Source organism: Zingiber officinale, chromosome 2B, assembly GCF_018446385.1.
Source record: "Zingiber officinale cultivar Zhangliang chromosome 2B, Zo_v1.1, whole genome shotgun sequence".
Lineage (NCBI taxonomy): Eukaryota > Viridiplantae > Streptophyta > Magnoliopsida > Zingiberales > Zingiberaceae > Zingiber > Zingiber officinale.
The window spans coordinates 82,173,330-82,186,077 of record NC_055989.1 but is presented as its reverse complement, the minus strand read 5'-3'; the positions used below and the strand labels follow the sequence as shown (position 1 = coordinate 82,186,077).

Here is a 12,748-nt window from a genome sequence, read left to right as displayed (position 1 = left end):
GACGCTCGTTGCATGGTAAAGGAGCAGGAGGAGCCTTTCGCTCGACTTGAAAAAGAGGAACTAGGCTAGGTGTTTCCTTCTTACGGGCCACTTGGACTTCCTCCATGTTGATGCATTTGCTCGCTTGATCTAACAAATTGTCAAAGTCTTTTGGGGGCTTTCTTGCTAGAGAGAGAAAGAAATCCCCATCCAGGAACCTTTGTGAGAAAACGCTTATCAGAATTTTAGATGTGGTAGAGGGAACATCGATAGTCACTTGATCAAATCTCTTTATACAAGCCTTCAAGGACTCCTTTGCTAGCTGCTTGAGAGCGAATAAAATTAAGTTGGTCTTGTGGTACCTTTAGCTGCTGGCACCTTTGACTGTTGACAAAGTATTGGAGGAAAGCCTTCTTGAAGTCCTTGAAGCTGGTTATTGAACTTGTAGGGAGCTGATCGAACCACCTTTGCGCCAAGCTGGATAGAGTTGTTAGGAACATTCAACACTTGACGTCATCAATGTATTGATTGAACAAGCCAACAGTCTCAAACTTACGGAGGTAATCCTCGGGATCGATAGAGCCTCCATATTCTCTGATCGATAAAGGACGAAAATATTTGGATCTTTATTTTCTAAGATTTCTTGTAGGAGGGGCATTCCCAGCCACTTGCCCAAGTTAACACCAGCTGAGGCCTTGCCTCGTTTAGGATCCATGGGGTGAATCTCTAGATGAAGATCCCTTGGATCGCTCGGCTCTAAGGCAGCATTCCACAAGCTTTCAGATAAATGCTTGGGGAGCTCCATTGGCTGTTTGGCCTTGGATCCTCGCTCAAAAGCAGGTGGTTCTTCTGATGACGTGGTAGGTGCAGTGGGTGCTTTCGAAGGGGAAGGAACTGCCGCTTGTTGCTTTTTTTGCCTTTTGCGCTAGTGTCTACGCTTTGGTTAGCACAAGTAAATCAAGATTTTCTTGTGACAAAGTGACAATCACTCTTCCAATGTCGTCCTACACTTCGGAGCAGGCAGGGATTCCCACAAACGACCTCAAATTTGATCATGTATAGAAGCGATAATGATGAACCACTGGTGATGTGGCATACAGATTGATTAGCTCCAAGAACTCCTGAGAAGAGAAGGAAATCGTCAGTAACCATGCCAGGGGGTTCCTAGTGCAGCTACTCTTACAATCAAGTTGGAACAATACTGGTGGTGCAAAGCAAAGCAAGCAGCAATAAAGAGAAAGAGATGTGTAAGTGTGTGTGTGCATATCTTTGGCAACATAGAAGGACTCTCTTATATAATTCCCCTCACAATCTCCGCATTAATGAGGCATTATCCTATAATCAATTAATCTATCCCATCATTATGCTTATACTACATCCATCAATCACATCCGTAGGTAGGTGGTGTAAATATTTGTGCGTACATATGATTCTTTGACAAACTCATGTACTATGTTAATGGTAGTTATTGGCTTTTGGGCCAGGAGTCCCCCTGGATTGCTAGCTAGAAGATGAGCTTCTTAGAGAGCCTACTTATGTATATGACTTAACTGGGTCGTACCGATATCCTCAAAGGAAGCAAAGTTTTATAGGCAATCTAACAAGTCAACATTGACTCTTTGTGGCCCGTCCGATCGACAAGGTCGATCGGGACTAAGGGAAGCTGAGTCTCGAGTGAGTCCAATCCTCACTGGGAGTGGGGTCCACATGAAACCTGTTAGATCAGAAGTGAAAGGAGCTGAGTCTCGAGTGAGTTCGATCTGGGGCAAGGTTGATCGAAAGAGAGGGGAGCTGAATCCTGAGCGAGCTTGATCTACACCGAGTGTGGGGTTCACATAGAACCTATCTGATTAGCAAGAGGGGTGCTAAGTTCCGAGTGAATTTGGTCTGTACTAGAAATGGGGTCCATAGAGAACCTATCTAATTGGTAAGGCCAATCGAAAATGTGGACCGCTACTAGGCCAGCTATTCGACTTTCTAACCCTTCGTGAACTTTGAAAACTACTTATACAAGTTCATTGATCCTCTTTTCCTTTGGGCCGACTCTTTTCCTATTCACCGTATCATCAAATTTACATGATGGTCGATGAAAACCTGCAAGACTAAGTTGACCATCTCCATATGAATGAATGAAAGTTAGAAATACCTAGACACGAGCTTTCCTTGGATTTGCTTTTTGCTAGACTCACCCAACCCTCTTATTAAATCATGCAAACGATACACAAATCACTATTGGATATATGTGAATAGAGAAGAGGTGGAAGAGGCACGAAGCTCTATTGTGAATGAGACTTTAGCCTCACATTGGGAGCTTCAAGGTATATTGGTTGGTTTATATTGATTCACATGCATTGGTGATGTGAACAAATACATGGAGAGAGACTCTCTCTCATGCATGGGTGCGCAAGAGGGGTGCAAATCTAGGGTTCGGATTGCACTAAACTAAGTTGACTCATATGCAAGCATAACCTGCGTGCGTCGAATGTCGGACTAGTCGGGGCAAAATTTGCCCAAGTGAAAAAATTAACATTTTGTCATATAAATCTTTTTACTGCTTATTTAAGTGTGTAACAGATGCATTAAATTAATGATTAATGTAGAGTGTAAATGACTGAGTGAAACATGGGCATTTCACTGCTCGGCGAATAATGATCATTACTTGATCATTAACACTACCTATTGGCCTGAGCTCCTATATAAGGAGGTTGCGATCACAGGCAATATGCACACAAGCAGAAGCCATCCACCTCTGTTCCCCTTTGCCTCTATCATGCATCTTTTGCTCGGTGGATTACTCATGGTAGCAGTCGGATACCTCTCAGTTCGTCGTAACCATCAGTCCTTGGTGCATATCACAGTTAACCGCTGTATCCATGGAAACAGACGACCCGAGAAAACCTTGAAGCATAGCCAGAGGTGGGGCGAATCTGTTTCAAGGAAACTACGATGACCGTAGGCCTTAGTCCATTCGCCATCTCAGGTCGGCCTCTTCGCCTGCTTGGGCCTCTTCTACTGCTATGCTCGCTTGACCACACTGTTTAGTCTGTCGCTGCTCCCTTTCAGCCATCTCCACCGTTTGACCTCTCAGCCACCCGAACATTGGATCTGCTCGACCGATCTGCCAGCTCTACCACGTGTCAGCTCTACCTCACAACCCGCTTGGTCGATCTGCCCACTCTCCCAATCTGCAGTCTGCGTTCAGCACTTGACATCAAACCAGCCCCCGTTGACAGTCTGAGATTATCAGCTCAGGTCATCTTGACAGATAAGTGAATTTAATTCGGTGTATTTAAATTTGGCTAATTCCTAAAATCTTCGGTAGATTGTTTCTCTAACAATCCTGAAACAAATTCGATTATGTTAAGATGACCACAGAACAAAGTGTTGAGGTGCAACAAATTCAACACACGAAGGTCTCCTCTGCCCCGATTGAAACTGTGCCAATCAATCACGGGGGGAAAAAAATCAAAGAAGTTTAGTGGATTGGATTTCAAGAGGTGATAACAAAAGATCTCTTCTAATTGACCACGCTCAATCTAGCTCAATTCTTGACCGAGGACCCTCCCAAGTGTTCTGAGGATGCTGATGCGCAGACCATCAATGCAGTGGAGGCATGAACTCATTCTGAGTTCCTTTGCCAAAACTACCTCCTCAACTATCTTGCCGACTCACTATATGCTGTGTATAGCATGAAGAGAACAGCTAAGGAGCTGTGGGAGGCCTTGGACAAGAAGTACAAGACAAATAATGCAGGGGCCAAGAAGTTCATTGTGGGCCGATTCTTGGACTATAAGATGGTTGACTCCAAGACGATGACCAGCTAAGTCCAAGAGCTTCAGATGATCTTACACGAGATCCACTCAGAAGAAATGATTCTGAGTAAAACCTTTTAGGTGGCTGCTATCATTGAGAAGCTGCTCCTCGGATGGAAGGACTTCAAGAACTACCTGAAGTACAAGCAGAAGGAGATGAATGTGAAGAAACTCATTGTTAGACTTCGCATCAAAGAAGACAACAAGTGTTCAGAGAGAAAACTATTCTATCAGGCTACTGTGAAAGCCAACGTGGTTGAGCACGGTCAAAACTCAAAACAGAAGAACCCCCAGTCTTCCAAGATAGGACCTAGAGGAGGTATCAGCAAGAGTAAGTTCTTTAGGAAGTGCTTCAACTATGACCGAGTCGGTCACAAATCTTCAGAGTGCACAAACCCGAAGAAGAAGCAGGAGGCCAACCTGAATGAGGGATCAGAAATGGATGACCTTTGCGCCGTAGTCTCTGAATTAAACCTGGTGAGTTCAAACCTGCGACAATGGTGGATTGATACTGGAACCACCAGATATGTTTGCTACAATAAGGAGCTACTCCACAACTTTGAACAAGTCAGTGGAGACAAACTGTTTATGGGGAACTCAGCAACCTCGAACATCATGGGCCAAGGAAAAGTGGTTCTGAAGATGACCTTAGACAAGGACCTTACTCTGAACAATGTGTTGTACGTTCCAGAGATTCGGAAGAATCTAGTGTCCGAATCACTATTAAGTAAGCATGACTTTCACATTATTTTTGAGTTAAACATAGTTGTATTGTCTAAAAATGGAATGTTTGTAGGAAGCAACTATGTATCTGATGGGCTGTTCAAGCTCAATATAATGTCATTAGGTCTAAGATAAATAAAAATGAAAGCTCTCCACTTATATGCTTGAGTCTTCGTGTTTGTGGAATGGTAGATTAGGACATGTTAACTATAATGTGTTGCGTAGATTAATAAACATGTAAAGCATACCTACATTCCATCTTGACCCAAAACACAAGTGTGAGATTTGTGTTGAAGTGACAATGACAAGGTCATCCTTTCAACATGTTGAGAGAAACAACGAACCACTCAGGTTAATTCTCATCGACGTGTGCGACCTCAAAGGTACACCAATACGTGATGGAAATAAATACTTCATCACTTTTGTAAATAATAACGTAAAATATTATTATGTGTATCTTATTAAAAGTAAGGATGATGTTATAGAGAAATTTGCTCTCTATAAAAATGAGGTTGAAAACCAACTTAATAGAAAGATTAAGGTAGTTCGAAGTGACCGAGACGGTGAATATATATCACTGTTTGCTGAATTGTGTGTTGAATATAGAATCAGACATGAAACAATAGCTCCTTATACACCTTAGTAAAATGAAATTGCTGAGTGAAAGAATCAAACTCTAAAGGAGATGATGAATGCTCTTTTATTGAGCTCTGGGCTGTCAGAGTTCATATGGGGGGATGTTAATAGCTAATTACCTTTTAAATAAGGTGTCCCGAAAAAAGATAGATAAGCGCCCTTATGAGTTAGAATGGAAGACAACCATTCTATAAATATTTACGAATGTGAGGGTGTCTTGCCAAAGTTTTGGTGCCTGATTCGAAATGGATTAAAATAGGATTAAAGACTATTGATTGCATATTTATTGGATATGCACCTAACAGTAATACGTATCAATTTTTTATGTATGAGTCACACATACCACATATACACACGAACTCGATAATAGAATCAAGAAATGTCTCATTCTTTGAACATGTGTTTTCGTATAAGACCCGAGAGGAAACTATCTCCACAAAATGGGCATATGAAACACAAGATGAAGATAATGATGAGAAACCAGTCGAGGTTGAGCTTAGACGAAGCAAAAGAGCTCTGGTAGAAAAATCCTACTGATAAGATTTTATCACTTTCATATTGGAAAGTGAGTCCCGAAGTTACTCAGAAGCAGTAAGCTCTTCTGATGGACCTCACTAGAGAGAGGCAATTGCATCTGAGATAGAATCTATTTTAGAATCTATCTTGCAAAATCATATTTGGAAACTTGTGGATCTTCCTATAGGAAGTAAACCACTAGGTTGCAAGTGGATTTTCAAGAAGAAAGTGAAGTCAGATGACACAATTGATAAGTATAAGGTCAAATTGGTAATCAAAGGATACTGGCATCAAGAAGACCTTGATTACTTTGATACGTATTCTCCTATGTCGAGAAAAACTTCCATTAGAGTATTGTTGGCTATAGCCGCTCTATGAAATCTCGAAATACATCATATGGATGTGAAGACAACCTTTCTAAACAGGGATTTAGAAGAGGAAATCTACATGTAATAACCTAAGGGGTTTTTCTATGCCAAGATAGAAAAATAAGGTTTGTAGATTGGTGAAGTTATTATATGACTTGAAACAAGCACCAAAACAGTGACATGAGAAATTTGATAATGCTATAAAGGAATGTGCATTTAAAATCAATGAGTGTGATAAATGTATCTACATGAAAGCCGCAGAGAATGACTATGCCATCTTATGCCTATATGTAGATGACATATTTATTATTAGGAGTAATGATAAGATTATCAAATCCACTAAGAATATGTTGAACTCAAGATTTGACATGAAAACATGAGCCTAGCTGATGTGATTCTAGGAATCAAAATTCTTAGAACAACAGAAGGACTTGCTCTTAGTCAGTCTCATTATGTGAACAAGATTCTTGAGAAATTCACTAAAAGTGATACTGCATTGGCACGAACGTCGATAGATACGAGTCAACATCTATCGAAAAATCAAGGTGAAAAGTATCTCTTAGATAGAATACTCTCGAGTGATTGGAAGTCTGATGTACCTGATAAGTTGTACACAACCAGACTTAGCCTATGCAGTTAATAAACTGAGTACGTACAATAGTAATCTCGGTGTTAAGCACTAGAAAAGGATAATAAGAGTACTGAGGTACTTAAGATATACTCGTGAATATGAACTACACTATACGAGATATCCTGCTATGATCGAAGGGTACTTTGATACGAGTTGGATATCTAACATAAAAGACTCTAAGTCTACGAGTGGATATGTATTCACTCTGGGAGATGCAACTATTTCGTGGAAATCTTCGAAGCAAACGGTAATTACCAGATCCACGATGAAATCTGAGTTTGTGGCTTTTAACAAATGTGGTAAAAAAGCTGAATGACTACGACAATTCTTAGAAGATATTCTGAGATGGCCAAAACTTGTACCAGCAATTTACATATATTGCGATAGTCAATCAGCAATCGATCGGGCACAGAGCCATCTGTAAAATGATAAGTCTAGGCATATACGTCGTAGACATAATACCATTAGACAACTACTCTCAACGGGAGTTATTGCTATTGACTATGCGAAGTCAAAGGATAACCTAGCAGATCCGTTAACTAAGGGGTTAAACAGAGACTTAGTTACAAGCTCATCGCGAGGGATGAGCTTGATGCCAATGAGAAATATTGGTGCAAAGGAAACCCAACCTATGCAGACTGGAGATCCCAAGAACTAGGTTCAAAGAGACAACCTAATTGTACCGACAAAGTTGCTCACTATGGGGGAACGATCCAATGAATCAGTAAAGGATAGAGGTTGAGCATACGATTTTTAATGATCCAAATAGAGTAATGAGAAATACTCTTAAAAGATCACCTATGTGAGAAAGCAGTAGGGTCGCGTCGAAGAAAATTGGAGGCACAATTCTTAGAACTTCTCACAGAACCAGGCGTGTTCATGGCCAAGAACGAACACACTCATGAGAACTGAGTTGTATTAAGGAGAGTCTTGGGTGAGATATGCCAATGCTTGCACAGACGATAGAATAGTTCAAGGACATCGCGTCTATTGTCAGTTAATAAACAAACATATATTTATAAGGAAAGGTTCAAAGGATAAAACCTATTTGCCCTATTCTACACTCAACTGCTGAATGCTATCACATACCCTATTTCCATTCATATGGGGGATTGTTGGATATATATGTGAATGGAGAAGAGATGAAAGAGGCATGAAGTTCCATTGTGAATGAGACTTTAGTTTTGTATTGGGAGCTTCAAGGCATATTGGTTGATTTATATTGATTTATATGCATTGGTGATCTGAACAAATATATGGGGAGAGACTCTCTTTCAGCATGGGTGCGCAGGGGGGGGGTGCAAATTCAGGACCTAGATTGCATTGAACTAAGTTGACTCATGTGCGAGCACGACCTACGCACACCAAATGTCAGACCAATCGGGGCAAAATTTACCCAAATGGAAAAATCAACATTTTACAATATAAATCTTTTTACTACTTATTTAAGTGTGTAACGGATACATTAAATTAAAGACTAATTCAGAATGTAGACGACTGAGTGAAATGTGGGCATTTCACTGCTCAGTGAATAATGATCATTAATTGATTATTAATGCTGCCCATTGGTTTGAACTCCTATATAAGGAGACTGCGATCACAGCAATATACACACAAGCAAAAGCTCTCTATCTCCGTTCTCTTTCTCCTTTGTCGTTTGTCTCTTGCTCGACAGATTACTCGTGGTAGCAATTAGGTACCTCTCAGTTCATCGTGACCACCAGTACTTGGTGCGTATCACAGTTAACTGTTATATCATGAAAATAGATGACTCGAGAAAATATCGAAGTATAACCGAAGGTGGGACGAATCTATTTCAAGAAAACTGCGACGATCGCAAACCTCGATCCATTTGCCTACTCGAGACGACCGCTTCGCCCACTTGGGCCGCTTCTATTGCTCTGCTCACTTGACCACATTGTTCGATCGACCGCTTCGCCTGTTCGACCGTCTCCACCACTCAACCTCTTAGTGACCCGAACGTTGGGTCCACTCGACCGATCTGCCAGCTCTACCACTTGTCGGCTCTACCTCACAAAGCGCTCGGCTAATCTACCCACTCTCCAAATCCGCAATCTGCGTTCAACACTTGATAAAAAACTAACCTCCGCTGGCAACATAAGATTATCAGCTCAGATAATCTTGATAGATAAGTAAGTTTAATTCGATCTATTTAAATTTAACTAATTCTCAAAATCTCCGACTGATTGTTTCTCTAACGCTAACCACAACATTCACTTCACACCCAACACAGCTAGAAACAACATGTACAAAAATTCTCCTACACCAAGTGAGTGTGTGTACAAATATTGCAACCAACTCACCTAGAACAAGCTTCATTCTAGCGCTCTGAGATCAGCCTTGCATTGTACCTCCACCGGCACGCCTCCTTTTCCTTCTCATTAATCTTTAGCTTGGCGCGCTCCAGAGCCCACTCCAAAGCCATGATTCTCTCGTTTTGCCTCGAGTCAAGGAGTTCATGTAGTTTCCTTTCGAGTTCAGGAGCTGAAACACCGGCGAAGACCTTACCATTGGTAGTCACTTCTCCATATTCTGAATCTTCATGGTCAGTGCACTGGAAGGAAGTCTCTAACTCCACAATGCCTTCTTGTCGCCTTGTTTGCACAAGTTGGTTGAGTCTAGCCCTCAATTCTTTTGCAGAAACTCCACAATGTAAAGTTTTCTCTTCACTATAAGCTTGACTCGATTCAGCAACTAACTGCCAATTGAAGAACTAGTTAATCTATGGACGAAAAGGAAACGATAACTAGGGGAGATTATTAGAATAGCATGAGTTAGTGGCACCTCCACTAATTCTTCCTCCATCTCAATGTCTTTTCTTCGGCAGTTCTTGAAATCTCTTGCAGATTTTGATTCTGTCTCAGATTTTGAGGAATTGTAATTTTGATTGTTTTGGGATTCAAGTCTTTTCGGGGAGGGATTGAGTTTGATTTCTTCAAGTAGTATTTCCATTTGCTTTCTGAGTTCGATCATTTTGTTGATCTCGGAGGAGCTTCTTGTGAAGAGAAAAGACAGAGCAAATCCCATCCCTAAGTTTAAACAGAGTTCATCAGTCTTCTTCCCTGGAATTTGCAGAAAACATTTAGAAACTTTTGATGATGAATACGACGATCGACCGGAAGATTTGAAAAAAAATGGTGCTTTATGTTCAAAATAAAACTGGTGAGATAAAGACCTGAGCTATTGTCTTTCCCGGCGTCTATCTCATCACTACCGTCCACCGGAGTTGCCACCGGCTGCGGCGGTAGCTCCTCCGCCTTGGCCGCCATCGCTTTTGCCTCTCTGGTGTTGATTATGCCCGTTGGGCGCTTCCGAATGGACGAGAGGAGCAACCGCGAGATTAAACTGCGAGGATAATCCGCACAGGTAAGACCACCGCTGCCGCTACGGCCGGCGACGACGGATACAGAGGAGCGATGCGTTCTCAGGAAAAGTGCTCGCCGTTTCTCTCTCCTCGCATTCTCCACCGTCGCCCCTGCCTCCACCCTCAGGCTCCCCTTTTCCTCGTGAGCCACCGCCGCAGCCGAGCGGAAGCAGAGCACGTTCCCCGGCTTCCTACCGAAGGGAAGAACATCCCCGCCTTCGCTGGCGACAGAACCAATAACAGAGGAGGGATTCATCGCCGCCCTCTGGCTCACCTTTTCCCCGCGCGCCGCTGCGGCCGAGGCTCAGAAGCAGAGCACCTTCCCCTGTTCCCGAGCACTAGCCATCTCATGCGGTCGACGATGGACAGGAAATGAACCAGTGGGCGGTTGATTTATCAGCGCGGATCGAAGTTCTGACGGCGGGAAGAAATGGAACGCACGAGGACGCGGGAAAGGAAACCATGGGCCAACTCCTCCCATCGCGGGAAACAATGAAACAAATTACTCGATTTAAATATCAAATCTCATTCCCTTCCCCTAAACAAAAAAAAAAATCTCATTTCGTAGACCTTTTAAATTGTCAAAAATGCCTCGAAAATGGATTCAAAATTTTGATTTTGAATTGATAGGAGTTAAGGAATTTGGTTGATAAGTCACAGGGATGGCGTGAAGAATTGCTTCAGACATTAAATGTCTGTCAATTATTGGAATGATTATTCTGGCAGTCAATGACATGATTTGAATTTTAAAAAACTTAAACTTATTTATGACACTGAAGCTAATTTGAACATTTTAGCTTGCTTCGACTGATAAATGGTATCCCAATGCACAATTGGCTTTTTAATTTTTCTAACGATCAGGTTTAAATTTCCCGTTACAATTACATTTTGATTTATTTCGATAGTGGATAGTTTTTAAAGAAATCATAACAATATTTTTAAAATTAATCTAAATATAAAATAAATAGATTAATAAACTAATAAATATTTGATCACACACGTATGCTTCTTTAACTTCTCTCCCAGGCATGTCTGCCAGCGTCCAGTAAGGCAGCCAACTGTAACACTTTAGCAATTCAGAAACTTTAAATATGAAAATAATAATAAATAAATAAATAAGTTATTTTAGAGTGTAAAGGTTTTCATATGATATAAATTCTAGATTTCGAGAGTAGTCAAAATACTTTTGGTTTATTGATAATTTAGAGGATAATAAATCTTAAAAATAGATAAAAAAAAGGATGGACCACGAGCAAGTTCTGAAATATTCAAATCATATATAAATTTAAAAATGAGTAAATCACTTAATATTTATTTTACCTCTCACTTAATCAATTGAGAATGATTATGTGCCAAGTAATATTCCACCAAACGATTGCTCGATTGATGGAATGTAACTCGATTGGATACGAGATGAGAAAATCATTGTTCTTAATAGAGCATGTTAAATTGATGTTTGAGAGCATGAATATATTAAGGAGATTTAGACGAATATATCAATCTTGATTTGGAATGATTAGTAGTTCTTTAAGTCCATCAACTTGTTTCTGATCAATTACATTTCACCCATCGATTATGACACTGTAACAATCGATTGGTAACAATAACTCGATCAGAAACGAGTTAAAAAATCTCTCAATATGCTATATCACATCAATGTATTAAGATAACTTAGACGAGTACATCGATCTTAGTTAGGGGTGACTTGAAATTTTCTAAGTCTATCAATCGCTTTTGGACAAAAATAGATTGATGGACCTACGCCATTCAGAAAATTAAAAATTTAATATTGTCCGATAGAGGAGAGTCCTACAAAGTCATTTGCGATTTCGATTAGTGAGTATCATAATCATAACACTTATAATGAATAATGAACATTAATTGATATAATTTTTCATGGCTAGAAGGAGTTGAAAAATTACTATTCTCAATATAATGTTTTGAGGATATAAATATAATAAAAAGACTTAGAGTAATATATCAATCTTAGTTTGAAATGATTCTTTCTTCCAATTTTTCTAATCTTTGTATCATTTTGCTATTATGATTCTACATTGATTATGAGGAATAGTCAATTTCTATTTCTTAAAAATCATCATTGGTATAGGATTTTAGCTCTTGATGTATAAAACCATTATAAATTTAGAGAGTCAGGTTGATCTGAGCTTGATCAGTACATTCACACCTTTAGCAATATCCACACGAGCACAACCATTGCTCATCTCACGAGCATAATTAGAGTCTTTTAAAATCACATGTCCATAGTACTAGCTACCATGCATATATATAAGTTAAGATAAAATCTTAACTTTTAGGACGTGTTTGGTTCAAGTTATCAAACATAACCTTGGTTATGGGGAATAAAATACAACCATAACGCTGTTTGGTTCAATCAAGGTAATACTATAATTTAATTTAACATTTACTATATTACCCTTAGTTGAATTTGATATTCAATTAATTTTTGAAAATAAATTAAATTAAATTAATAATATTAATAAATAATAAGTTGATGAAATATGTAATAAATAAATATAATTGATTTGAAATTTTTAAAAATTTAATATATATATATATATATAATTAAAATAAAGTTAAATATTTGATTAAAAATTTTAATTCTATCTCGTTCTATATATATATATATATATATATATATATATATAAATAATATATATATATATTTATGCTGCGGCAC

At 39.5% G+C, this 12,748-nt stretch overlaps 1 protein-coding gene across 1 annotated transcript; it reads right to left on the bottom strand.

The window, feature by feature from the left end:
* Positions 1–8,849: 8,849 nt before the first annotated feature.
* On the bottom strand, positions 8,850–10,528 carry LOC122049238 (protein POLAR LOCALIZATION DURING ASYMMETRIC DIVISION AND REDISTRIBUTION-like). The gene is made up of 3 exons (XM_042610650.1): positions 9,862–10,528; positions 9,471–9,748; positions 8,850–9,384 (listed from the first exon to the last, which is right to left on the bottom strand). The coding sequence occupies exons 1-3, from the start codon at positions 10,304–10,306 to the stop codon at positions 9,007–9,009; spliced, it is 1,101 nt and encodes a 366-aa protein (XP_042466584.1). The 5' UTR covers positions 10,307–10,528; the 3' UTR covers positions 8,850–9,006.
* Between the last annotated feature and the right edge of the window lie 2,220 nt (positions 10,529–12,748).